We start from the raw sequence: 26813 nt of genomic DNA, 5'->3' as shown, positions 1-26813 counted from the left end.
TCCTTCACTGTGAAAAATGTGGCATTTGAACTTGCCATTTGTATAAAGCTTGATGTCGAGAATTTAGAAAAGAAATTTGGGGCAAATTTTCACAATTCTATTTTCCATGTTGTGTTGAGTTTTGTTTTTGCCCTGGGCATGACTTGTGTTTTGGGAAAAGTTACTTGTTTTGGTATCACCTCAGTAGATATTTTACTTAAACTTCCACTCCTATTACAGGTTACTACCTATACCTCTGGGTGAGTATTTTCTGTTCTGAACTATTTCATAATCTCTTTCTTTTTTGAGTGCAGTGTGCAAGGATCCACCATACAAAGTGGAGGAGTCAGGATACGCTGGTTTTATAATGCCGATTGAAGTGTATTTCAAAAACAAGGTAAAGAAGCTATCATGTGAAACTTTAGTTTGCACTCTTAGCCTGCAGTTGGAATAAAAGCAGGATAAAAGTTTACAGCTGCTTTTTTTAAGTGTGTGCTACAGCAGAGGTCTGGCAAAACAGCTAATGCACCATGTTTACAAACTGTTAAAACATGCATTAATAGTGTATTTTTCAGTAATTTACTAAATGGGTTGCAAGGTGGTCAGCACCAGGGACAGGTTCAATTCCAGCCTGGAGTGACTGTGTGGAGTTGTGTGTGGAGTTTGCACTTTCTCCCCGTGTCTGCGTGGGTTTCCACCAGGTCCCCCACAGTCCAAAGATGTGCAGGTGACATTTTGTTATGGGGATAAGGCAGGGGAGTGGGCTTAGGTAGGGTGCTCTTTCAGAGGGTCAGTGCAGACTCGATGGGCCGAATGGTCTCCTTCTGTACTGTAGGAATTCTAATTCTATACTTGTGACATCCATATTCAGCACTTTCCACCGTTTGATAACATTGTTGTGTTTGTTTCCATTTAAAAGGAGATAAATTTCAAGGCAGTGTTTCGGTGGGGAGGAATAGAAAATCAAAATGACCAAATTCACCTTTTTTAAAATATGACTTATTGGGGTAAATAATTAATGGCTGAATTTACTTTCATTGTGTAACTGTTAGATGAGCATGTTTGTTCAGTTTCTAATGGAGCCAGAAGTCTTGTTGCTGTGGTAGTTCAGCTCTGGATTTGGTTATCAGACCAGAACATCTGCAACAAGTATTAACAGAAGGGTTGGGAGACAACAGCAGTGGATTTCACAATTGTTACACTTGGGACGGTCTAAATTTTTAATACAGCAATACCAATTGACTGGTCAAAAATGAAAACTACTGGAGGAAATAGTCTGTGCAAGTGTTTGGAGCAGGCCTTTTTTTAAAACAAAATGAAAGCATTTTCTTTCCCACCACCAACTATTCTTCCCTGCCCTCTCCACGTCTCCAAAAGTGGCAATGCACACTATTTTTTGGGGAGACACACTTCAATAAAATAGCCTGGCAAAACAAAAATTGAACGGGAAATAGATTGTGGCTAAAGTTGTCAGAATTTTCCTGTTTTCTCACTTTTCAATTCCATTCCTAAATCTCTCAGTACAAAAGGAGAGTATTCTGCTTCATGCCTGAACCAGCTCTTTTTCCCATGACTCTGCAAAGTAGCCCTCTTCGATTACATGACCAATTGCCGTTTGAAAATTCCTGTGGTATCTTAACTCTCATTACCCTTTCCAGGTAATGCATTTCAGGTCTTAACTCTCTTGGGGGCATGAGGAGCGGAATTTGAATGTTCCCTTTATTTTCTGTTTTGCTAATTGTTTTAAATCTATGATCTCTAGTTACCCACCCACTTGCCAGAGGAATCAGTTTCTCCCTATTTGCTCTGTCAAAATCTCCCAAGTTTTGAATACCTCTATTGAGTGTCCCCTTAACTTGCCGCTTTGAGGAAAACAATCCTAGTTTCTGCAATCTCCCCACATAACTGAAGTAAGTCCCTGATCGCTGATATCATCCTAGTAAGTCTTCTCTCTAAACTTTCCAGGGCTTTTGACATCCCAGCTGAGGCTGAACCGAAGATTGGGGTATGGGCATGATCTCTCCAAAGATTTATAAGCGTTTAGGCTTCTTTTTAATCAGGCGCCCTATTTACATAGCTATGTATCCCACACGCTTAACTACCTATCAATTTGCCTTGCCACCTTCAAAGATGACTGAAATCTGTCCCCCTGTTCAAAATAACATAATTTAAATTGTACTGTCTCTTCATGTTGTTTCTTATGTGCATCATGTCACATTTAGACACATTAAATTGCATCTGCCATGTACTTGCCCCTTTCACCAGTCTATATCCCTGCGACTATCATGCTTATTATTTATTATATTGGTAGGTTTGTATCATCCGCAGACTTCAAAAGTATACTTACTCCCGATGCCCAAGTTCCAGAAAATTTGCATATAATATGAAAAGTAGCCATACTAATTGTTGAGAGATGCCACTGCATACTTCTCCGGTCAGAAAAGCATCCATTCACTGCTAGTTTGCCTCCTACCTCTATTTTGATCTTTTGGGATAGAATTATTAGCTAACAACAGAAAATGCTGAAAATACTCGGCAGGTCTCGAAGCATCTATGGAGAGAGAAAGGTTTGGTGTTTCAGGTTAATGAACTTTCTATAGAGCGAGGAAAAGTTATAAATGTAATGGGTTTAAAGCAAATGTAAGGGGGAGGGGAAGGGTCTTTACGAAAGGGAAGGCATGTGATAGGGTGAAAAGCAAAGATGAAATGGACTAGTGTTGCAAGGCTAAAGTGAGTAGTAGTGGATCAAGTAAAAAAAAAAGAAAAGATATGACTAGAGGAGGTGGAAAGACAGAATGTTGCAGAACTTCTGTATGAAAGCTTAAAAGAAAAAAGACAAGTAAACCCAACATAATAGGATCTGAAATTGTTGAGCTCTGCATTGAGTCTCGATTGCTGTAAAGTGCCTAATCAGAAGATGAGGTGCTGTTCTTCAAGCGGGCTTTGTGCTTCATTGGAACACTTTAAGAGGCTAAGGACATGGTCTAAAAGAATTGAGATTTTTCATTTAAAAGATCATGCCCATACCCTATTGTCCCATGAGTAAAACTGTGGCCCAGGCTATTGTTGCATTAATGTTCTGCTGTATTTTTCTGTAGCTTTCCTCTTTGCAGCACCCTGAGTACTTGGGATGCAGTCCTCTAAATAATACTACAGTCACGAGCAGCATAAATCTCCTGATTATCACATTTTTGGATTTGTTTAAACAAACTGTTTTATAGCTTTGACCCAGTTGAGTGACCATTTTGACCAATTAAGGTATTGTTGCTGAAAGAGCTCTTGGTAAATGTAAACTGTCGTAAAGCCAAAAATATTCTGGTGAGATTGCATCTTCAAAACTAACAGTTCTACATCTTTTTCCTCAGGAAGAGCCCAAGAAGGTACGCTTTGATTATGACTTATTCCTGCACCTTGAGGGACATCCACCTGTAAATCATCTACGATGTGAAAAACTCACCTTCAATAATCCAACTGAGGAATTCCGTCGAAAATTGTTGAAAGCAGGAGGGGTATGTACTTATTTTCAGTTGAAATATTGGAGCTTCGGAAGCTCCAGCAGTATGATAAATGAATATGTATGCCTGCTTTTCACTGAATGCAATGGGCTTATTTTTGTGAGGAATCATTCTTTGAAGATGCGCGTGCAGATAATTACCAGGCAATCCGAACAGTCAAGTTTAAAAGATGGTTAACTCATTAGAACAAAAGGCAAAGCAACATACATGTTTTCAAAAAGACCAAGGATCTGATGCATCTGAGAAATTAGTGATGTACTTCTTATGTATTGGTTTGAATTCTTAGCATTGGTTACACACGCACTAATGGGGCTCTGGAGCAGTAGTAGTGCAAATGTACATCTTTTGCTTTCCCCCACTATCCTCAAGAAGCTTGAAAATGAATGAGGTTGTAGAGTAGCAGAATAATTGGATGTTCATTGCACCGTCATAACTACTCTTCCTGTACCTTTCAATTGGCATTGGTCAAGGAGATACCCCGTTGCTGTGTCCAATCAAGTCCACATTCTCTCTCTCTTTTCCTCGTTCTGCTGTTATCAGTGAGCACTTTGTGGGTAAAACATTTTGAGCTGAAGGATGCTGGGTCAGGGTCTAACAGCAGATCACATTAGATACCCTGCTACTACAGCAACCTGCCCAATTCTAATGCAGTTCAATGGAGCATGAGATGATTTGAATTTTGTCCGTAGAAGAGGGTTGAACGTCCCTTGCTCATTCTGACCACGTGCTCTTAGTTTTAGATACTTTCATCTCAGTTGAAGTTTTATTTTAGCTCATTAATAAATTGGTGTTATTCTGAACTAATACTGAAACTATCAAGTGAATGAGGTTGACCCTTTTTTAAAAATCTCCCTAAAACATCACAAAGAGCTTCGCACTAACTTTCAAAGTTTCTGTCATTGCAGACAAAATATGCCATCACATTTTGCTCTGTAATGTCCCAAAAAAAGAAAAAAGAATACAATTAGACCATAAGACATAGAAGCAGAGTTAGGCCACTCGCCCATCTAGTCTGCTCTGCCATCCAATCATGGCTGATATTTTTCTCATCCCCATTCTCCTGCCTCCTGCCCATTACCCCTGATCCCCTTATTGATCAAAAACCTATCTATCTTTGTCTTAAAGACACTCTGTGAATTGGCCTCCACGCCTTCTGCGGCAAAGAGTTCCACAGATTCACCACCCTCTGGCTGAAGAAATTCCTCCTCATCTCTGTTTTAAAGGATCATCCCTTTAGTTTGGGATTGTTTCCTCTGATTCTAGTTTTTCCAAGTGGAAACATCCTCTCCACGTTCACTCTATCCAGGCCACGCAGTATCCTATAAGTTTCAATGAGATCCCCCTCATCCTTCTAAACTCTAACGAGTACACACACAGAGTCTTCAACTGTTCCTCGTACGACAAGCTCTTCATTCCGGGGATCATTCTTGTGAACCTCCACTGGACCCTTTCCAAGGCCAGCACATCCTTCCTTAGATATGGAGCCCAAAACTGCTCACGATACTCCAAATGGGGTCTGACCTGAGCCTTGTATTGCCTCAGAAGTACATCCCCGGTCTTGTATTTTAGCCCTCTCGGCATGAATGCTAACATTGCATTTGCCTTCCTAACTGCTGACTGAACCTGCATGTTAACCTTGAGAAAATCGTGAACAAGGACTCCCAAGTCCCTTTGTGCTTCTGATTCCCTAAGCACCTTCCCATTTCGAAAATAGTCTATGCCTCCGTTTCTCCTTCCAAAGTGCATAACCTCTCACTTTTCCACATTGTATTCCATCTGCCACTTCATTGCCCACTCTCCTAGCCTGTCCAAGTCCTTCTGCAGCCCGCCTGCTTCCTCAATACTACCTGCCCCTCTAAAGATCTTTGTATCATCTGCAAACTTAGTGCCTTCAGTTCCTCCTTCCAGATCATTATTGTATGTTGTAAAAAGCTGTGGTTCCAGCACCGACCCCTGAGGTACACCACTAATCACCGGCTGCCATCCTGAAAAAGACCCCTTTATCCCCACTCTCTGCCAGTCAGCCAATCCTCTATCCATGCCAGGATCTTGCCCTTAACACCATGGGCTCTTAACTTATTTAACAGTCTCCTCTGCATCATCTTGTCAAAGGCCTCTGGAAATCTAAATAAATCACGTCCACTGCTTCTCCTTTGTCTAACTTCCTTGTTACATCCTCAACGAACCCTTGTCAGACATGACCTCCCCATGACGAAGCCGTGCTGACTCAGTACTGGTTAATTTAGTTTTGGGAGTGTTGGTTGAGGAATGAATGTAAACCAGGGCTTTGAAAGAACTGCCATCTCTTATGCAGAAAAAGTGCTATGAAATATTTTAATGGCCATTTGAACAAGCAGATGGATTTTGATTTTAATATGTTAGGGAAAGATGGCACCTGTGACATTGCAGTGCATTTGTAATATTGCAGTGAAGCGCCAAGCTAAATTTGTGCCCTGGTGTGGATATTGAACGTACAGTCTTCTGACAGGTAAGAGTCCCTACCACTGAGCTAAGCTCATGGCCAAGGGTAAAACAGTCATTAAACTACAGAACAGCATTACTTATGTTCCAAATTACAAATGAACCCTGAAATTGAATTATGATTTCTCAACATCTTTCATGGAAGTCTGTTTTTAAGAGTGGAGGCAGTAGAACATGATACTAAGGACGTTGGTCAATTTGTATACATCATTAGATGATTTAACAGATATCAACAAGAACAGAAGTTAAATTTTGATTTACGTAATGAAGAAAAGTTAAGTGACTGGGTTACGGGGATAGGGGAGATACGTGGGCTTGAGTAGGGTGCTCTTTGTAAGGGTGCAGACTTGATGGGCCGAATGGCCTCCTTCTGCACTCTAAATTCTATGATTTGTGAGCATCGCTGGCTAGGCCAGTATTTATTGTCCGTCGCTAATTGCCCTTGAGGCTGGTGGTGAGCCGCCACCTTGAACTGCTGCAGTCTCTGGCATATTTACCCCGACAGTGCTGTTGGGAGGGAGTTCCAGGATTATGACCCGGCGACAGTGAAGGATCGACAACATATTTCCAAATCGGATGATAAGTAGCTTGGAGGGGAACCTCCAGGCGGTGATGTTCCCATGTGTCTGCTGGCTTAGGTTGAACTCCATTTATGGAGTAGATGGTTCATTCCCACTTCTTATGTATGTGGGCGTAAAGTTTATGCTTAAACTGAAACATAACAATTCACAGTCCAAGTATGCTTCTTTTCCTCATGTATAAAGGAAGTGCTTTTGCAGCAAGTAAACTGGCATTTCTTTGGTTTTAAAGTCGGTTTTTAGTAAGATTTTACATTAACAAATAACCAACAAAAGAATGCAAATAATACAAATAAAGCAAAGAAAAGATAAATAACTTAAACACTACCTAAATCTCATTAAAACTGATGGTGTCAAGATCTTTGAAAAAGGAAATAAACAGTAACCACCTCAGGCAGAGTCTCTCCACTGAATCCCTGATAGTGAATTTAATTTTTTCTAAGGCAAAAAGGACATAAGCCCCCCAACCAGCCAGAGGCACTAGGCGGAACTGAAGACCTGCAATCGAGCAGTGAGCCTTTCGGCTATCAGTGAGGCATAGGCGATAACGTCCGCCTCTACCCAAGAGTGAACTGCCGGTGAGTCCGAAACGTCAAATAATGGCAACCAGCAGATATGGGAGTAATTCCAAATTGAGAATCTCAACCATAGTGCTAAAAAAGGAAGCCCAGAAGCTGGCGAGTCTGGGGCAGGACCAAAGCATGTTTAATATCATCTGGGGAAAGCAAACAGCGATTGCATCTATTCTCAACATTCGTAAAAACCCCACTCATCCTTGTCTTGGTCAAGTGCATCTAATGTAGCATCTTTGAACTGAATTAAACTTAACGGGGCACATGAAGACATGGAGTTGATACTGGAAAGGGCCTCTCTCCAAGCCTTGCTAGTGAGTATAGGGCCCAGTTCACTCCCATTTCACCCACTCCCGTTTAGCGGGGAGGGATCAGACGAGAGAACGTGGCCGTATAGGTCTGAGATAGCCCACCCCCTGCCCAGCTGCGTCGAGGATGGAATCCTTTTCAGCAATCTGGCAGCAGGAGCCAGAAGACAGGATGGGAAAGCTGTACGAGAGAAATCACAAACTTGAATGTAGCGTGAAAGACCAGAGTTGGGTCGCTCAAATTTGTCCGCTAAGAAAAAGCTGGCAAATCTCCCCTCCACAAACAGGTCACCACAATGTTCAAGTCGCTTCAATTTCTACGAGTTAAAGGTCGAGTCCAGTCCAGAAGGTAAGAAAAGGTGATTGTTCTAAATAGGGGCCAGTGAAGACCAGGAAAGATTTTCAAAATGTTGTAGGAACTGTTTGAGATTCTGAGAGGAGACCACCGAGTTCGAGGAAAATCTACTTGGAGAAAAGGGCAATGGTGCAGTAACTAGATTTTAGATTTAAATTTATTGTCACGTGTACAGAGGTACAGAGAAAAGTATTGTTCTGTGTGCAGTCCAGGCAAATCGCTCCATACATGGAAATAAAAATGGAACAGACGATAAATACATGAGGATACATAATGAAAATACAAAGACAGTGGGTGAATTGTGCGGTATATAGTGCTACAACTGTAGAGAAGATGTGTAGAAAAATCAGTTCTGTCCATAAGAGAGACATTCAGGAGTCTGGTAAATGCGGGGAAGAAGTTGTTTTTGAATCTATTGATGCGTGGTCTCAAACTTCTACATCTTCTGCCCGATGGAAGCAGTTGGAAGAGAGAATAACCTGGGTGGGTGGAGTCTTTGATTATGCTGCCCACTTTCCCACGGCAGCGGGAGGTGGCAAAGTAAGTGGATGTAGTGCAAGAACGAGCTTCCATTTGGCCCCAGATTGAACCGGGATCAATGATCCATAATACAATTTTTTTGAATATTAGCGGCCTAATAAAACAATAAGTTTGGGAGGGCCAAGCCCTCTGTCTGTCTATCTCTTTGGACCAGAACACTGGATTCTGGGATTCTTGGGTAGATATCAATTTATTAATCTTAATAAAAAAGGACCTGGAAGGAAAATGGGGAGGCACTAAAAGAAAACGAAAGATCCAAGGAGGATGTTCATTTTTATTGTTTTAACCCTGCCTGCCAAAGTTAGAGAAAGGTTGTCCCACCTTTGTAGGTCCTTTTCAACATTATTGGTCAAGCTTGAAGAATTCAATTTGTGAACCTAGACCCAATTGTGGGCCAAATAATGAAAACTTGAAGCGGACGGGTAACGTGCCTAAATGGACTTGCCTTCCAAAACATTTATTCTTTACCTAGATTTAATTTATAGCCAGAAATTTATTCGAATGTTGCCTGAGGCCATGCCTATTCAAGAAGGATTAAACAAACTTTCAAAAAGAGAAGACAGGAGGATAATCTAACAGCAGTCTTTAAGATCTGAGAAGATTGGATGGGGAAGACATAGTGAAACTGTTTAACTTGCGGCACGAGATGTGGGCAGCACAGTGGTTAGCACTGGTCCCTGACTATGCCAGGGGACCTGGGTTCGATTTTGACCTGTCTGTGGAGTTTGCATTTTATCTCCCATGTCTGCATTGGTTTCCTCCAGGTGCTCCGGATTTCTCCCACAGTCCAACAATGTGCCGGTTAGGTAGCTTGACCATGCTAAATTGCCCCTTGGTGTCCAAAGGTTAGATGGGGTTATGGGAACAGGGTGGGGACTGGGGCAAGGTAGGGTGCACTTTCGGAGTGTTGGTGCAGACTCAATAGGCCGAGTGGCCTTCTGCACTGTAAAGATTCCATGATCACAAGTAGGGGCCATTAATACAAGGTAGTCAGAAACAAAACTTATGGAAGTTGGGAGAAACGTCTTTGTCATAGAATCATAGAATTTACAGTGCTGAAGGAGGCCATTCAGCCCATCGAGAATGCACCGGCCCTTGGAAAGAGCACCCTACCTAAGATCACACCTCCACCCTATCCCAGTAACCCTATCTGACATTTTTTGGACACTCAGGGTAATTTAGCATGGCCTATCCACCTAACTTGCACATCTTTGGGCTGTGGGAGGAAACCGGAGCACCCGGAGGAAACCCACACATACACGGGGAGAACGTACTGACTCCTCACAGACAGTGACCCAAGCCGGGAATCGAACCTGGGGCCCTGGAACTGTGAAGCGACTGTGCTAACCACTGCTACTGTGCCGCCTTACTGCCGCTTTTATTGCAAGTGTGGCTTCGAATGTAGAATTCCCTGCCACAAGTAGCTGAGGCAAATAATGTAGATGTATTTGATAGGAAGCTGGATAAACATTGAAGGAGAATGAGGTACAAATTTACATTGGTGGGTGTTAGTTGAAGGAAGAGAGGAGGCTTGTGTGGAGCATAACGGGTAAAGCCTTGTTGGGCTGAATGGTCTTGTCTCTGTGCGACAAATAAATTGCAAGATCTAACTCAAGTGAATTCTGAAAATATCATGATTTTACTTGCTAATTAAACCATTGTAGGTTAAAATGTAATTTGTAATCTGTGCTATTCTAAGGGGGAAGTGAAGGAGTATTGTATAATAATCCAACTTTTCACGTTTGATGTTTTTTCTTGGTAAAACTAATTAGAGGTCCTGTGACTCTGTCCCTCCATGTTTTTTAAGTTATGATCTTTTGAACCAGGATTCCATCTGGGATCTTCCCATCTAGTTGTAACATCTATTAGAATCCTTTGAGTTGGAATTTCAAAATGTGGAGGAAGGGTTATGGGATGCTGATTGGTAATAATTTGTTGGGATGTTATGAAACGTGGAAAGCAAGTTACTGGATGCTGTATAGTAAAGTTTAGTTCTGGGATTTGTTGTTTAATCCCAGATCTGTAGTTCCTTTGGACGGCACGGTGGCACAGTGGCTAGCACTGCTGCCTCACAGCGCCAGGGACCCGGGTTCGATTCTGGCCTTGGGTGACTGTCTGTATGGAGTTGGCATGTTCTCCATGTCTGCGTGCATCTCAACCCGGGTGCTCCAAAGTTGTGCAGGTTAGGTGGATTGGCCATGATAAATTGCCTCTTTGTGTCCAAAAGGTTACATGGGGTTACTGGGTTATAGGAATAGGTTGGGAGAGTGGGCCTAGGTAGGGTGCAAAGTCGATGGGCCAAATTGCCGCCTTCTGCACTGTAGGAATTCTATGATTTTAGATGAGTAAGTGGGTACTGAGGTACTGCACAAATTAATTAGAGTTACTGTGGGGTATATTGTACAGATTAGAATCCAAAGTGGAGTTGGAAATTGCTCAGACTTTCCTAAGGATGGAAGATGCAACTTTGACTGGTTACAGAAAGTAACCAAAAGTCAGTTAACTAAATTGGGAGATAAATTGAAATTGGCATTACCTGCAGGGGTAAGGGAAGCTGAGATCAATGAAAGTATAGCAAAACCCTTAAAATTGCGAGGGCTGTCAGACAGACCACGTTCTCCACAAGGTTTGTCAGATAGACCACGATCTCTGCAACGGTTGTACGATAGACCACGTTCTCCGCAAGGTTTGTCAGACAGACTACGTTCTCCGCAAGCGTTGTCCGATAGATCACGTTCTCCACAAGAGTTGTCAAATAGACCCAAGGTCGCCACAAGGGTTGTCTGATTGGCCACGGTCTCCGCAAGGGTTGTTTGATTGACTGCGTTCTCCGCAAGGGTTGTCTGATTCACCGCATTCTCCGCAAGGGTTGTCAAATTGACCACGTTCTCCGCAAGGGTTGTCAGAATGACCACGTTCTCTTAAAAAAGACAACTGAATTGGCTAATATTCAGTTACAAATAAAATAATTATAAATGCCGGAAAAGAAAGGGGAATTGAGGAGAGCTTTTCAAAAGGAACTTTTGTTTCGTTTTTCAATATATTTTATTCCAAACATTTATCAAATTCCTACATACAAAAGCTTAACTATATCATACCAACTTTCAGTTTTATTTTAACAAAGTAACAGCAACAGCCCTATATCCATTATCCCCCCTCAGCCCCACTATTGTCCCTCTCTCATCCCCTCCCCTCCTAACCCTCCCGACCCATCCCCCTAACTGTTGGCCATGAACTGGTCCTCAAAGAAAGTGATAAACGGCATCCACCTGGAATCGAACCTTTCTTCCGACCCTCTCTGGGTATATTTAATATTTTCCAATCGCAGGAATTCTGCCAGGTCACTCAACCATGCCGAGGCCTTAGGTGGCACCGTTGACCTCTGTCAAAACAGGACTCATCTCCGAGCCACCAAGGAGGCAAAGACGTCAGCCTCTGTTCCCTCACTGCAGCACGGTAGCATTGTGGATAGCACAATCGCTTCACAGCTCCAGGGTCCCAGGTTCGATACCAGCTTGGGTCACTGTCTGTGTGGAGTCTGCACATCCTCCCCGTGTGTGCGTGGGTTTCCTCCGGGTGCTCCGGTTTCCTCCCACAGTCACAAAGATGTGCAGGTTAGGTGGATTGGCCATGATAAATTGCCCTTGGTGTCCAAAATTGCCCTTGGTGTTGGGTGGGGTTACTGGGTTATGGGGATAGGGTGGAGGTGTTGACCTTGGGTAGGGTGCTCTTTACAAGAGCCGGTGCAGACTCGATGGGCTGAATGGCCTCCTTCTGCACTGTAAATTCTATGAAAATTTCAAGGAGCTCCGAGGAGTCTGACACCCCATAGATCGCCAGCAGTGGACATGGCTCTAGTTTGATCCCAACAATCTCCGACATGATCTCAACATTTGAGGTCCAGAACCCAACTAACCTGGGGCAGGACCAGAACATATGCGAGTCCTTTGCAGGCCCCCCTGAACAACGCTCACACCTGTCCTCTACCTCGGGAAAGAATCCACCCATGCGCGTCTTAGTTAAGTGCACTCTATGTACTACATTAACTTGTATCATGCTCAACCTAGTGCAGAAGGAGGTAAAGTTCGCCCTATGCAGGATCTTACTCCACACCCCTCCCTCTAGCCCAAGGCCCAGCTCTAATTCCCACTTCCCCCTCCCCTCTTCCAGTGATAATTTCCCCATCTCCAATAAACACTCCTATATATCGGAGATCTTCCCTTGCCCCATCGCAGCCTCTATCTATCAGTGTGGGTCTCGGCAAATGGGGAATGAGGACAACACTTCATGAATAAAGTTCCTCACCTGCAAATACCTGAATGCGCTTGCCCTCGGGAGTTGAAATTTCTCCTCCATCTCCTATAGACTCGCAAACCTACCTTCCACAAACAAACCCCTGAACCCCTCTTCTCCATATCCTGTACATTGCATCCAGCCCTGACGGTGCAAACCTATGTTATCATAGTTTGGTTGACAGTTAAAGACATGTCCCTCAGTCCATAATGTTGTCTAAACTGGTTCCAAATTCTTATGGCCTTTGACCGTGTGGAGTGGACCCTACCTCTTTGAGGTCTTGGGGCGATTTGGGTTTCGTCCCACTTTATTTCCTGGGAAAAACTTCCCCCATGGCTAGTGTCCGGGCCATTGCTGTGAGTTCAGGATATTTCCAACTGGGTTGTCCGGTGTCTCCACTATTGTTTGCACTAGCGATTGAACCATTGGCCATTGTCCTTCCATCGCCAGGGGAATGGAAAGATATTGAGAGGGGGGGAATGAGGAACATAAGCATGTCCCTTCATGCATATAACTTGTAAATTTCTGATACTCTCACAGATATGGGAGAAATTATGGAACTGTTGAAAACAAATTGGATCCTTTTCAGGGTATAGATTGAATATGAGAGAGAGCGAGATATTCCCGGTAATTCTTTTGGGCAGATGACCGATCTGAGGAGGCTGTCTTTTGAGCTGGCCAAGATGCTATTTCGGGATTCAGGTGGTGCACGATTCGACAATGTTGCATAAGTTGAACTTGACCAGTCAGGTGGATGAGCGGAAGGGGGATCTGAAGAGGTGGGATGCCTTCCCACTAACCTTGACTGGTACAGTACACACAGTCAAAATGAACGTTCAACCGAGGTTTCTATTCATGTTCCAGAGTCTTCCGATCTACTTCAAATCTTTTTCGCGAGGTTTGCTAGACTGATCTCTGACTTTGTTTGGGTGGGAAAGACTCCTAGGATTAGAAGAGCTTTCTGCAGAGAGAACGACAGATCTGATGCTCTATTACTGGGCGGCGAACATTGGGAAAGTGTGAAGATGGTTTGAGGAGCCTGGTGGGGTGGGGTCAGATGGAGGAGGCCTCTTGTATAGGGTCATATCTAAGGCGGTGGATACGGCCCTTCTTCCGTTCTCCCCGGCCAGACACTCTGTGCCCAGTTGTAGTGGCATCTTTAAGAATTTGGAACCAGTGTAGACGACATTTTGGACTGGGGGGGGGGGGGGACGGACGGACAACATGTCTTTACTGTCACCAATCTGTAAAAGGAAATTTAAATGAAAAACCTTGATGTGGAAAATTGAAAGATTAGCAAGGGAAGACCAGGAAAAGGGGAGAGAGAATTTCAACTTGCAGTGCTGCAAGCTAAAGCAGAGACACTAGAGCAGGTTGAGGAAGGACGCAGTTCTGAACATGTATATAGTGGGGAATTGTTTAAATTTATACAAGCTCTTCCAAAAGGAATATGGAAGCACTGCTGAGAGGTAACTAGATGAAAGTACCAAAATAAATATGAATATTAATTTAACAAAGTAGACTGGTCGATAGTTAGTGAGGTGTATGCATCGTTATCTGAAAGTTATCTGTAGATTCTGATGCCATAAAGAAGGTTCTCCTTTGTGCATACGAGTTGGTTCCTGAGGCACAGAGGCAGAAATTTCAAAATGCAACTAAACAGCCAGGACACACTCATTGAAGCAAAATCATTTTGACTGTTGGATTATGGGGGTTAAAGATAGAGAACATACAAACCCCTTATCGAAGTGATTATTTTGGAAGAATGTAAAGATTCACTTCCTTTTGGATTTTAGGATGCCTGTTGAGGAACAACAGGTTAAAACTGCTGGACAGGCAGCGGAGTTAGCTGATGATGACACACTGTCCAGTTCGTAGAACAACACCATTTTTCCGTCATCCTTTTAAATATGAGAAGGGTAGAAAGTGGGAAAAAGAAAAGAAATGGTCAAGAAAGAGATGGAACAGTTGGGAATGGTCAGAAAATGTCACCTCCTGTCAAAAGGGAAGATGCTGAGGGTAGAACTGACATTCGGAGTCCTAAATGTTTCCATTGTAACAAAGTGGGACATATTCGGGCAGATTGGTGGAAACTAAATGGAAGTCCAGTTGCAGTAGTAGGAAAGGAAGCATCTAAAATGGAAATGGGCTGTTAAAACTGTAGCAGTGGTACAGGTGAAATGTGCTCCTTCAGAATCCATAAGAAAGGAGGATAGATCGAAGGATAGTTCAGAGAATTATTTGAGTACTGGCAACAGAAGTTAGGCTATTAGCGGGTCTTTGACCGAGTCATCCAGACTTGAAATGTTAGCTCTATTTTCTTCTCCCCAGTGCTGTTTTCTTCTGGATGTTTTCTTTCAAATAGGGGAGGTTTTCTCTTGCTCGTCTAACAAAATTAGTAAACAAATTACAATTTTGAGAGACACAGGAGCTGATCAATCATTGATGGTGGCCGATGCTAGAATTTGTTTTCCAGGAAGTTTTATGAAGGAAAAAGTATTAGTAAGAGGTGTTAATGGAAGGGATGTCCCTGTTCTTTGCGTAAAGCTAATTCAAGAAGTAATTTTGTAAATTGAATTGTTACAGTGTTTCTATTTGTGGAATAGATTTCATTCTTAACGATTTGGCTTGTTGAGTAATTAGAATATATAAACCATATGAGATTTGCAGCGTTTAGCGTGTTCCTTTTTTTGGAGCCATGTTGAAGGCACTGACAAAAGCTAATGCAAGAAAGGCAAATATTTTCTGTCCGAAAATCTGGTTGGGGCTACAGAAACATAGCTCATCAGACAAGGAGTCATAGAAAGGGTGCAATTAACAAGAGTTGAAGCGGTGAACGTTATTTACAAATGTTTAACACCTGAGCCCATGCTGTTGAACTAGAGCTTCTTAACCTTATGTCTAGGTGTATCCCAGCATGCACAGCAGAGATGGAGGAAGCCTGCTGTCTGCAACGGCCTGTTGTCTGCGATGACCTTGGTGTGCTTCCTTTGGAGAGTTGAGAGCTCGAGGGCCCCAGCCTGATTTTAGGTTACCGCTGTGTAGTGGTGCCATCTTCCATGGCACCTTTGGGGCGACCCGACGCCGGAGTGGTTCACGCCACTCCATCCCGCCGGGATCCCCCGCCCCGCTGGGTAGGGGAGAATCCTGCCCCAGGCCTCTATTGCATCCGAGAGTCTCTCCAGGGAGCTGTCTGCAAGCTGTGGGGTGGATTTCTTGACAGCGATGACTTCCCAGCGACCTACAAAGTGTGGCTGGGGCAACATTTAAATGTGGAGTCTCTAATGATTGCTGCGCTGAGATGATGGCACGGTGGGCAAATCATCAATCACTTACTGCAATGTAACTATTAGAATAATTTTTTCCTGGCAGCGTTACGGCGTATAGCCCATGGAGGAAACTCTTTTGCACTACTAAGTACCATATTGCCTTTGGTGGGCTCAACGCTGCTTTTCCTGCCTACCGTTTGCCAATTTCCAGGAAAATCTTGCAAATAATAGTACAGAAGTATAGACTTGGTCTAAAAAATTACTTGGAACAGGTTTTCTTTTTCCATTTAAATGTGACCACATTATAAAGTGGGACTTCATGTGTTCGCAATTTGTTCTGTGCCCTTTCATTCAGAATGTATGCTTCAATATCATTGCAGAAAACCAGTGTAATGGAAAACTCAACTCCTTCAAAAATCGAGCCTTTTCAAACCGCAGGGGTTTGAAACGACTGCGTGTCTTTCTTTTATTAAAGCTTTTCTATCCAGTTATATTCTTAAATATGTTAAAAAATATATTTTGGCACTCTAGTTGCAATAACATTTTTTAAAAATCCATTAATATGTAATTGCAGCCTTTGATTTTTTTTTTATTAGAAATACTAGCCCTGTACAACTGCATTTCCATGTGTGTGGTCTGAAGTCTGGTGGTTTATTGCCAGAGGTTACTATTCATTGGTGTCACCAACATTTAGAAGCTTTAGAATTTGAGGCAGGGTGGTGGTATGGTGTTCCTGGGAAACTAGATTTTAAAAACATTTTTGAACAGATGTGAATTTCGGCCACTTTTTTTTTTATAAGAGTATTAGATGGTCTAGCATCCAATCAGTTACAGCAACAAATGTAATTTTATTTCTAAATATTTTAATATCGAGTGCATGTTGGTGTTAACCTAATGAAACGTCAAGCTTCCTTTCGTCCAGCAGGCATAAAAACGGAGCAAACCTGAAATTGAAAAGCGAACCTTCTCCCATTCTTTTCCTGATTCTCCATATAATCAACCTTTGGACAAATAGTTCAGTTGGTCCACTTTAGCAGTGCTACCTGTCACAATTGCATTAATGTCACTTTTAAAACTGAAATGTGAAGAATGTATCTGAATAGGAATTGTTAAGAATGCTGGAAAATTGACGAAATCAATGGCTATTTTTTCTCCTGTGAAGTGCCTCTGTACCCCTCCCTGAAGACGCATCTAATGGGGCACAATTCTATGGATGCTCAGCATCCTTCACCAGCTTTCCCAAGTGACGATTATTTATGTGCAGCATTTGACAGCAAGTGTGAACAAAATTATTATTTTTTGCCTCAGAAGTACTGCAGCAGTGTGTTACCCTTGTTTCTGTCCTGCTATTCATATACTGTATGCATATGTTCCACAAGAATCATTATCATATTTAGGTTTATAAAGCTGTTTTTCCCCCCTCTCTCCTCCCCTTTCACCCCCACCCCAATCTTCCAGGACCCAAATAAGAGCAGCAACAGTAACAGCTCTTCCAAGCCCCACAAATCCACGAAAGAGCACAAGGACAAACCACCTAAAGACTCGAAAGAGCACAAAAGTGCCTTCAAAGAACCTTCCAGGGAAAACAATAAAACTTCCAAAGAGTTCTCAAAGAAACCCAAAGAAAACAAGCCACTAAAAGATGAGAAAACCGTTCCTAAGACAGCATTTAAGGAACCAAAACCAATGTCAAAAGAGCCAAAATCATTGGAAAACAACACAGTAAGTGGGCCCGGAGGCATTCAACAGGACGTTAAAGCTCCGACTAAGAGGCCTCCGAATGTGGACTCTGATGAACTTGTAGTTAAGAAAAAAAAGAAAAGCAGCTCTGAATTTTTGTTTAAAAGCATTTCCAGTGCTTCCCCTTCTGAAAAGAAACCAATTAAGGACAAATCGCATGCCAAGGCAGGAAAGGTCAAAGTGGAAAATGAGGTCATAGAGAAAAAGAAGACTAGTTTACCACCATTTGAAGACTTTGTAGACCCAAATGACTCTGCATTAGATGAAATGTCTCCTAAATCTGAGGTACGTGGAAATACTAAAATGTAATTTTAACAATAGTGCTGGGGTGTGTGATATAAGATAGAGGTTTTCTCTCTTAAAATGGCGACATAAGAAATTTTATTCCTTGAAATCTAAGCTTATTTTGAGACAGTGACCACAATCTTCAAAGGGCACTGTAATTACAGTTAAGATTATATGTACAAATTGATACATCATTGAACTTGGACCATTCCTAAATCCCTATTAATCCAACTCCTTCAATGTTTATGGGACAGAAGGAAAACTGAAGTTCATGTGGATGACCCGATACAAGGTGTTTACTTGCAGTCTCTATTTTGTTTCCTTCTTCAAAGTCAAAATGTTCACTTTTGCCTTTCCTTCAATAAAATGAATTTTATTACCTTTCAATGAAATATAAAAGGATTTGTCAAAAATAGCAGAAAGATTAATTGGCAAATTTTGAGTTCAGAATTTAAAAAAATTGGACGTTACACATGATCACATTCACAGCAAGTGAATAGCAATGTAATTTTGTCTCTTTCTCATCTCTCGCCCCTGCCGCCTCCATGTGTGTCCATGAAATGGGTAATTTTCTGGTAATGTAAAATTTGCGGACTAGCTGTTGGGATTTTGGTGATGCTGCATGAACTGGAGCAAACATTTTGGGTTTTTTTGTTTGTTGTTAACATTGTCCGTCAAATTGGTGATTGTTTGTCCCTCGAACTGCTCTGTCTCTATGGCCAAGTGAGAAATAAAACCCTTTTTGCTGTGAAATGAAAACAGAAAATACTGAAGATGTACAAGTCAATTCACATTTGAGCGAAGGATATGTTTCACTCGATATTAAATTTTGCAAACATAACGAATTTACTGCAGGAGTAGAGCATTCAACCCCTGTTCTGGGTGGCAGAACCCCCTGTTCTGCCATTCAGTAAGGTCATGGCTGATCTGATTGCAGCCTCAATGCCATTTTCCCACCTACCCCCAATAACCATTGACTCCCATGTTTGTCAAGAATATCTAACTCTGCCTTAAAAATATTCACTGACACTGCCTCCACTGCTCTCTGGGGAAGAGAGTTCGAAGACTCAACTCCAGATGTGTCCTAACCAGTGTTTTATACAGTTGTGTCATTATATCCCGACTTTTGTTTTCCGTACCTCACCCATTAAAGGAAAGTACTCCATAGGCTTTCTTGACCATCCTGTCCACCTTAAAAGAGCTGTGGACATGTACTCCCATGCCTCAAATTTCCTCAACCCCTCTCAATATCTTCCCGTTTATTGAGTATTTCCTTACATTATTTGCCCTCCCTAAATGCATACCTCAACACTTTTTTTTTTTTTTCCATATTGAATTCCATTTCCCACTTCTCTACCCGTTCAATGTATTTCTGGAGTCGACAGTTATCTTCTTGACTATCAACTAAAAGCTAATTTCCCCGTCATCTGCAAATTTCCCAATCATGCCACTCGCATTTAATTCTACATCATTAGCATACATGATCAACAGCAATGTCCCAACACTGAGCCCTGTGGAACACCACTAGAAAATATTTGCCATTTGCCAAAATCATCCATCAATCATAGAACATAGAACATTACAGCGCAGGACAGGTCCTTCGGCCCTCGATGTTGTGCCGACCTGTGAAACCACTCTAAAGCCCATCTACACTATTCCCTTAGCATCCATTTGTCTATCCAATGACCATTTGAATGCCCTTAGTGTTGGCGAGTCCACTAGTGTTGCAGGCAGGGCATTCCACGCCCTTACTACTCTGAGTAAAGAACCTACCTCCTGACATCTGTCCTATATCTATCTCCCCTCAATTTAAAGTTATGTCCCCTCGTGCTAAACATCACCATCAGAGGAAAAAGGCTCTCATTGTCCACCCTATCTAATCCTCTGATCATCTTGTATGCCTCAATTAAGTCACCTCTTAACCTTCTTCTCTCTAACGAAAACAGCCTCAAGTCCCTCAACCTTCCCTCACAAGATCCTCCCTCCATACCAGACAACATTTTGGTAAATCTCCTCTGCATCCTTTCCAATGCTTCCACATCCTTCCTATAATGCGGCGACCAGAATTGCACGCAATACTCCAAATGCAGCCGCACCAGAGTTTTGTACAGCTGCAACATGACCTCATGGCTCCGAAACTCAATCCCTCTACCAATATAAGCGCCTTCTTAACAACCCTCTCAACCTGGGTGGCAACTTTCAGGGATCTATATACATGGACACAGAGATCTCTCTGCTCATCCACACTACCAAGAATCTTACCATTAGCCCAGCACTCTGTCTTCCTGTTATTCCTTCCAAAATGAATCACTTCCCACTTTTCTACATTAAACTCCATTTGCCACCCCTCAGCCCAGCTCTGCAGCTTATCGATGTCCCTCTGTAACTTGCAACATCCTTCCGCACTGTCCACAAATCCACCGGCTTTAGTGTCATCTGCAAATTTACTCACCCATCCCTCTACCCCTTCCTCCAGGTCATTTATAAAAATGACAATCAGCAGTGGCCCCAAAACAGATCCTTGTTGTACACCATTAGTAACTGGACTCCAGTCTGAACATTTCCCATCAACCACCACCCTTTGTCTTCTTCCAGCTAGCCAATTTCTGATCCAAACTGCTATATCACCCTGAATCCCATGCCTCCGTATTTTCTGCAATAGCCTACCGTGGGGAACCATATCAAACGCTTTACTGAAATCCATATACACCACATCAGCTGCTTTACCCTCATCCACCTGTTTGGTCACCTTCTCAAATAACTCAATAAGGTTTGTGAGGCACGACCGACTCTTCACAAAACCGTGTTGACTATCGCTAGCTAATCAAATTATTCCTTTCCAGCTGATTATACATCCTATCTCTTATAAACCTTTCCAAGACTTTGCCCACAACAGAAGTAAGGCTCACTGGTCAATAGTTACCGGGGTTATCTCTACTCCCCTTCTTGAACTAGGGGACAACATTTGCTATCCTCCAGTCTTCTTTGTCTCTTCTGTAGACAAAGATGACTTAAAGATCAAAGCCAAAGGCTCAGCAATCTCCTCCCTAGCTTCCCAGAGAATCATTGGATAAATCCCATCCGGCCCAGGGGACTTATCTATTTTCACTCTTTCCAGAATTGCTAACACCTCCTCCTTATGAACCTCAAGCCCTTCTACTCTAGTAATAAATTTAGAGTATCCAATTCATTTTTTCCATTCCAATTAAGGGGCAATTTAGCGTGACCAATCCATCTAGCCTGCACATCTTTTGGGTTGTGGGGGCAAAACCCATGCAAACAGAGGGAGAATGTGCAAACTCGACAGTGACCGTGACCCAGAGCCAGGATTGAACCTGGGACCTCGGCACCATGAGGCTGCAGGGCTAACCCACTGTGCCACAGGGCTGCCCCATTACCCTTTGTTTCCTGCCATTAAACCAACCTTGGATGCAGTCTGCCACCTTTCTGTGTCCCATAAGATCTCACTTTTCTGAGCAGCCTGCCATGTGACATCTTACCAAAGGCTTTATTGGAATCCATATAAACAAAATCACTAGTTCATTTGACCATTTAAAGTCAACTTGCCTAGTTTGAATTTAAACAAAGCTTGGCAGTTCACTGTCGGTCGTTACTCGAGTGCATTCTTCATGGCAACACGTCTGCCAATTGGAGTACAATTGCTAATAATCAAAGCTCACTGTTCTTGTGCAATAGAAATTGTTGTACCTTTTACAATTTCTTATCCTTGTGAATTGTTCTGATGAATGCAAGATGAAAATCTTCGACAGCATGTGTCTTTCAGCAGTACTTTTAACTCTACTGCCAAACAAATAGTTTCAGTGTATTGCCAGAAAATTGGCAGCAACTTGCTTTCAGGGTTGAAAATAATTTACGGGCTATACTTGGAGTTTCTTGAATGATACTATTGTTATCCTGGCCAGTTACAGGCTCCTTGCATCACTTGAGCCTGAAGGAAGTCAAAAGTGATTCAAGTTTCCACTTTTTAATTTGGAGTATTACTAACCTTTAATTAGGTGATGCCATCACATAGTAACATTGCCTTTTGTATTTGTGTTGTGTTAGACTTGCACAGAAGCAGAATTAGAACAATCCAACAATATCTTCAATGGGCCAAATGGCTGCCTTCTGCGATATAGCAATTTTGTGATTGGACTGAATTCTGTGATTCATCCTCTCTTCTTTAAACTTAAAGCTGTAATGCACAAGCAAAGTCTTTAATTTCCGAGACACCTTGGGCGGGATTGTTAGCAATTGTACTCCAACTGGCAGAGGTGTTGCCATGAAGAATTCTCCGTGTTGCGCTGGTCGGGGGGCTGTTGGCAGCTGCCCCTCCCCCTTCTCCGGGCCCCGATGGGCCGAGCGGCCACTCGTTTGCGGCCAGTCCAGCCGGCGTGGATTAGACTAGGTCCATACCAGCGGGACCTGGCTTGGAAGGCAGCTAGTGGAGTCCTGGGGGGGGTGGATCCGGTCCCGGGGGTGCTCCACGGTGGCCTGGCCCGCAATCGGGGCCCACCCATCTGAGGGCGGGCCTGTGCCATGGGGGCATTCTTTCCCTCGCGCTGGCCTCTAAGCCTCCGCGATGGCCGGCGTGGAGAACAAACCCCCTGCGCATGTGCAGGAATCACACCAGCGGCTCTGCGCATGCGCCAACTCGTGGAGGCCCTTCGGCACCAGTTGGCACAGCGCCAACCACTCCAGCGCCAGCCTGGCCCCAGGAAGTGAGTGGATTCTGCAACTTCCGGGCGACCTGATATCGGAGTGGTTCACGCCAGTCTTTGGCATCAGTATGGCCCTCCTCGCTCATTGCGGGAGAATCCTGCCCCTTGTATTTAAATTGATACAAGACCACAGCAGGCATAAACTAGCAATAAAGGTTTTTCTCAAAATAGCTGGCACGCTTCTATTTGCGCGCCTGCACACACCAGCTGAAGCATGTCTTCCATAGACTGATAAGATCACCGTGAATGCATTTTCATGTCCAGAAAGCTGGAAGATTTTAACCAGGCAGTTACTATCCTATTTACTGCACCTCCAATCTCAATCTCTGCTTTAAATTCAGCAATTGATGTGGCATTCATACTTATTTAGCATCAGTAGGTCAACAGAAGAGAGTTCCAAACTTATGCCACCTCACTCCTGAAAGATCTCGTTCTAACTTTTAGATTATGTTCCCTAGTTCTCGACTCCTAAATTAATGGATAATTTACTCCTTACATTTCCTTCATCACAACAGTGAGTGCACGTCCAAAGCATTTCATTGATTGGAGAGTCAAGACCCTAAAAGCCATTCTAAAAATGGAAATCATTCATTATGCAGAGAAAATAAAAATAATACCGATTCCATAAAGAAGTTATTTAGCAGCTAGCCCTCTGAAGCGCAGTGTGGGGTGTGCATATGTTTGGTTTAGTAAATGGGGTTGGGTTACAGGGTGCTGTTACTGGGAGGGGAGCCAAATGTTCTGCTGATGAGGGAGGGACATGGGCTGAGGGGCAGAGAGGAGGGCGGGGATGGGGGCTGCCTGGGGATGGACCGGTGGACGCGCGGAACATGGGCTGGAGGCAGGCCTGAAAAAGGGGATGGCTGATTGGCGGAGAGGGGGGCAATGAGCGCCCCAACTAGGCTGATCACCTGAAATGTTTGAGGGCTAAATGGGCCGGTCAAAAGGGCATGCGTGTTTGCGCAGCTTGGGGGATTGAAGGCGGACATGGTAATGTTGCAGGAGAAGCACCTTAAGGTAAAGGATCAGGTTAGACTGAGGAAAGGCTGGGTCAACCAGGTGTTTCACTCGGGACTAGATTCAAATTCTAGACTCTATTCTGATCAATAAGCAGGTGGTGTTTGAGGTGGGAAGAATAGTCTCGGACGTGGGAGGTCGGTACATAATGGTCAGTGGGAAGCTAGAGGGGGTGCAGGTGGTATTAGTTAATGTATATGCGCCAAACTGGGTCAATGGAGTTTATTAGGAGGATGCTGGGAAAGGGGGGGGGGGGGGGGTGGAACCATGGTTTCTTCATTTTGAGCAGGGCCTTTCTGGCTGGAGTAGTGGACGCAGGTATTCGGCGGTTACAATCTCCGAACGTGCACCTCACTGGGTTGACCTGCAGGTTAGCAAAGATTAACCAGCGCCCGCATTTGAGGTTGGATGTGGGACTTTTGGCGGATGAAGGGGTGTGCGAGCGGCTCAGGAACTGCATTCAGAGCTACCTGCAGGTCAATGATACGGGGGAAACTTCGGCAGCGATGATTTGGGAAGCACTGAAGGCAGTGGTCAGAGGGGAGCTAATCTCAATACGGGCCCATAGGGAGAAGGTTGACAGGGCAGAGACGGACTGACTGGTAAAAGAGATATTATAGATTGATAGGAGGTATGCGGAGACCCCAGAGGCAGGGTTTTTAAGGGAACGGCGGAGGCTACAAGCGGAGTTCGACTTGTTAACCACAGGGAGGGCGGTGGAGCAGCTGAGAAAGGCGAGGGGGGCGATCTATGAGCATGGAGAGAAGGCCAGCAGAATGCTTGCACAGCAGCTTAGGAAGAGGGAGGCAGCCAGGGAGATAGGGAAAGTAAAGGACAGTGAGGAGAACCTGGTTGGTGATTCGGTAGGGGTGAATAAGGCGTTTGGTGATTTCTACAGCAGACTGTACAGGTCGGAACCCCCTACGGGGCCGGAGGGGATGAGGCACTTCTTGGAGAGGCTGAATTTCCCAGCAGTGGACAGGGAGTGGGTAGAAGGGCTGGGGCCCCAATTGGGCTGGAAGAGATATTGGAGGGCTTGAAGGCCATGTAGGCGGGTAAGGCCCCATGTCCGGATGGGTACCCAGTGGAGTTTTATAAAGTTCTCGGGGATATTGGGGCCAGTGTTTTTGAGGATGTTCAATGAGGCAAGGGAAAGAGGGGTGCCGCCCCGACGATGTCACAGGCAACGATTATGCTGGTTCTTAAGCGGGACAAGAACCCGGTGATATGTGGGTCCTACAGGCCGATCTCCCTGTTGAACATTGATGGCAAGTTGCTGGCCAAAATCTTGTCCTCCAGGATTGAGGATTGTGTTTCGGATGTTATTGGGGAGGACCAGACGAGGTTTGTTAAGGGTAGGCAGTTGGTGGCCAATGTAAGAAGGCTGTTAAATGTGATCATGATGCCCCCGGAAGGTAGGGAGGTGGAGGTAGTGGTCGCAATGGATGCAGATCGGGTAGAATGGGATTATCTGTGGGAGGTAGTGGGACTGTTCGGATTTGGGCGGGGCTTTATTGACTGGGTCAGGTTACTGTATCAGGCTCCTGTGGCATGTGTATGAACGAATAGGGCAACTTCAGACTATTTTAGACTGCATTTTAGAGTGGAGGCGGCATGTGGGAGCAGTGAGAGCATCGGTCTGGGCCCCAATATGTGATAATCATCGGTTTGCCCCGAGGAGTATGGATGGGGGGGTTCCGGTTATGGCGGAGAGCGAGGATTGAGAGGAGGATGGGGCATGTGTTCTTAGAGGGGAGCTTTCCGAGTATGAGAGTGTTGGAGAAAAAGTTTGGGCTAGCGAGGGGTAACGAATTTGGGTATCTACAGATGCGAGATTTCCTTCGTAAACAGGTGTCAACCTTCCCGCTCCTACCGCTGAGGGGGATTCAGGACAGGGTAATTCCCAGAGGGTGGGTAGGGGAGGGGAGCGTCTCGGATATCTATAAGGAGCATATAGGGCCAGATGAGATGCAGACCGAGGAGCTGAAGTGAAAGTGGGAGGAGGAGCTGGGAGGTGAGAGAGGATGGTCTATGGCGGACGCGTGGAGCCGAGTCGACATGTCCGCAACATGTGCCAAGCTCAGCCTGATGCAATTTAAGGTCGTTCACCGGGCTCACATGACAGTGGCCTGGATGAGCAGATTCTTTGGAGTGGAAGACAGGTGTACAAAATGTGCGTGAGGACCAGCGAACAATGTCGCTGGGGTTTGTGGATGTTATGTCCAAGGTTTTAAAAACAATGGTGGCGCTGAGTCCAGAGGTGGCAATTTTCGGGGTGTCGGAGGATCAAGGAATCCAGGAGGATAAGGGGGCTGATGTTCTGGCCTTTGCTTCCCTGGTAGCCCTGAGATGGATGCTATTAGCATGGAGGGACTCAAAGCCCCTGAAGTCGGAGACCTGGCTATCGGACATGGCTAGCTTTCTTTGTATGGAGAAAATTAAGTTTGCCTTGAGAGATTCACTGTTGGGGTTCACCCGGAGCTGGCAACCGTTCGTCAACTTCTTTTCGGAAAATTAATCGTCAGCAGATGGGGGGGAGGGGGGGTTAGAGTAGGGGGGTAACAAGGGTGGGACCTTAACGAAAGGTAAACGGCTTTTGCACTGTTTATGGTTTCACGTATATTGTTTATTTTGTTGTTACCATACCAAAAATACCTCAATAAAATGTTTATTAAAAAAAAAAGTTATTTAGCTGCTTTACATAATATAATATATGTCCTTATTCAGTTTACCTGGCAAATGTGACCTGGCATTAGATGAATGGTGCACAACTCCAATCAAAGTTGATGGATTGAGGCTTTGTCATCAATAGAAATAGAAATGTCGAGATGTGGAATATTTCCACCCATTCTCAGCAGTGCTGAGACCTACTCACTACATCTGCAAATGGAGAAAGTGTTCGGTGTCTACCCCACCCGTGACAGGCAACCTTTCCCTTGTAGCCTTCTTCCCTGGTCCCGGCAGGTAGCCAGCCTGCCCTACGGCCAGCAAGCGCTCCCTTGCAGCCTTTCTCACTGCTGGGTATTAGGCCTCTGGCTGCGTCACCACCACTCATCTTCCTACTGCTCTTCTACTGTTTTCTTCTGAGTTTGTTGCTGAAAAGCTCACGAGTGAGCAAGTGTGGGATAGAACCAGATTGAGTAGCACTTAACTGGTTCTG

General features: G+C 44.1%; 1 protein-coding gene across 7 annotated transcripts in view; it reads left to right on the top strand.

The window, feature by feature from the left end:
• The window catches only part of mllt3 (MLLT3 super elongation complex subunit), a 164820-nt gene that overhangs the window by 68990 nt on the left and 69017 nt on the right, over positions 1-26813 (top strand). For all 7 annotated transcript variants that reach the window (XR_005461575.1, XM_038804625.1, XM_038804623.1 and 4 more), the window contains exons 3-5: positions 294-376; positions 3345-3488; positions 17349-17915. Coding sequence is in view for 6 of the 7 variants with exons in the window: in XM_038804625.1 (XP_038660553.1) it covers positions 294-376; positions 3345-3488; positions 17349-17915 (794 nt within the window). In the remaining variant the exon portion in view is untranslated. The remainder of the gene's footprint in view (positions 1-293; positions 377-3344; positions 3489-17348; positions 17916-26813) is intronic.

This window comes from Scyliorhinus canicula, chromosome 8, assembly GCF_902713615.1.
Source record: "Scyliorhinus canicula chromosome 8, sScyCan1.1, whole genome shotgun sequence".
NCBI classification, from domain to species: domain Eukaryota; kingdom Metazoa; phylum Chordata; class Chondrichthyes; order Carcharhiniformes; family Scyliorhinidae; genus Scyliorhinus; species Scyliorhinus canicula.
Note: the sequence above shows the minus strand (reverse complement) of the source record. Positions and strands in the feature narration are given on the sequence as shown.